We start from the raw sequence: 1,940 nt of genomic DNA, 5'->3' as shown, positions 1-1,940 counted from the left end.
ATTAGGGGAATGAAAATTAAAACCACAATTAGATATTACTAAACACCTATCGGAATGGCTACAATAAAAAACTGTGAGAACCCCCAATACTAGCAAAGACGTGGAGAAGGTATGACTCGTGTACTGCTGGTAGGACTGCGAAACGGTACAGCACTCCGGAAAACAGTTCGGTAGTTTTTTTTAAAACTAAATATGCAAATACCACACAACCCAGCAATTGAACCCCTGGGCATTCATCACAGAAAAACAAAAACTTATCTTTACACAAAACCCCTACACAAATGTTCCTAGTAACTTTATTCATTGCTGCGGGTCAAACGTGTCCCCTAAAAGTTTATGGACTGGAAACGTAATCTCCACTGCAACAGGGTTAGCGGGTGGGAAATCCAGTGATGGCTCCCTGCTTACTGAGGTGCCCAGGTTTTGTCCCTGGTGTGTGCGTACTTGAGTTTTCTAAACACTCTCAAGTGGCCAATACTATCCAATAAACACAGAAACATGAAAGAACATTATTCCAATGTATTTCAGGGGTTTCAGTTACTAAGGTAATCATGACAATTGAAGACATTGGAAATTTTTATTCATTTTTTCTTTTACAATAGAACCAAAAAAGTCAACTTACTAACTAATCTTACCTGCTGGTTTCTGCAAGCTAGTTATTTAAAGCATATTTTACAAACAATGATAATACTACAACAATAATTATGGAGAAGTTAATTGGTTAAGAAACCTTTTCCACGGTTCAAAGAGAAACACACAAGAAACTATAGTTTTAAGTCCAGAAACTCCAGACACAACAGATGCAAGCCTGGCTGAGAATTCCTGAAACTCTGGAGAAATGTCTACACTATGGAGATTCTTCGGAGTATTCAGTAGTTCTCTAGAGATTTTAAGGTGGACTGTAACAGCCCACGTGGAGAATTCATCTAAATCATTTAAAAAACAAACAAAAAACCATTGGGGTTTGTAGGCAGGGTGGCCTCTAGAGCAAGACTTGCGAGGGGATGAAACTGGCAGGAAAGAACTGTCCCAGGGCCTGCTTCCACCTGTTGCTCGCGCCAGTGCTGGGGGCCCTCCAGGACTGCAGAGTCCCAGACAAACAGCGCTTGTGCCACACACTTCTGCAGAAAAGGGAATTCTGAGGCCACCTCCTTTGGAGAGCCTGCACGAACTCACGGGTGCCCTGGGGCAGAGGAAAAGCTCAGTCTTAACCATCTAGTTGGTGCTGCAGATCTGGCCTCGGGTTCCTGGAAACAACCTTTCTAAACTAGAACTTTCCTGTAGAATACTGAGACAAAATCAGCTTGCACTTATATCTTACTGTACTGCACTCTACTCCATTTTCAACCCCTTGGATTTAAACTCAATGTGGAGAATCTGCGACAGGCATCTTCCGAATTCCTCCAGGATCATCTGCTCGGCCAGGCCCTTAGAGCAGCTCTCCCTCTCGGCCTCTTCACCTTGGGCCAGCAGGCAGGCACACGTGGCCTCCACCACCTCCCAGGAGATGCATGAGGTAGGTCGCCTGCAGGAGAGACCCCAGGTGAAGGCCCGCAGCTCACCGTCTGCGCACCTTTGTGTCTAACACACTGCTCGTCCACGCTCTCTTAAAGAATGTCACCAGGTAGAATCTAATATCGTCTTCCCAATAGTGGAAACATTAACTGCTTTTAGAGGAATAATATAGAGAACAGGTAAATCTGTCAGTTTCTTGACATCTCTCTCACGGCAGATTCTAACTTTTCTCAAAATTAGATCTATTGATAGTGGAAACATTAACTGCTTTTAGAGGAATAATATAGAGAACAGGTAAATCTGTCAGTTTTTTGACATCTCTCTCATGGCAGATTCTAACTTTTCTCAAAATTAGATCTATTGTGGGCCGGCCCGGTGGCGCACTGGATAGTGCGCCGCTTGGGAAGCGCGGCGGCGCTCCCGTC

At 44.2% G+C, this 1,940-nt stretch overlaps 1 protein-coding gene across 1 annotated transcript in view; it reads right to left on the bottom strand.

Annotated features, from left to right (window-relative positions):
- Positions 1-812: 812 nt before the first annotated feature.
- Positions 813-1,940, bottom strand: part of MTL5 (metallothionein-like 5, testis-specific (tesmin)) — a 41,220-nt gene continuing 40,092 nt past the window's right edge. Inside the window, exon 9 of the mRNA XM_008569567.1 lies at positions 813-1,525. Coding sequence (XP_008567789.1) covers positions 1,333-1,525 — 193 coding nt within the window. The 3' untranslated portion in view covers positions 813-1,332. The remainder of the gene's footprint in view (positions 1,526-1,940) is intronic.

Source organism: Galeopterus variegatus, unplaced genomic scaffold (genome assembly GCF_000696425.1).
Source record: "Galeopterus variegatus unplaced genomic scaffold, G_variegatus-3.0.2 Scaffold512, whole genome shotgun sequence".
Classification (NCBI taxonomy): Eukaryota; Metazoa; Chordata; class Mammalia; order Dermoptera; family Cynocephalidae; genus Galeopterus; species Galeopterus variegatus.
The sequence above is the reverse complement of the archived record's forward strand: the minus strand, read 5'-3'. Positions and strand labels throughout refer to the sequence as shown.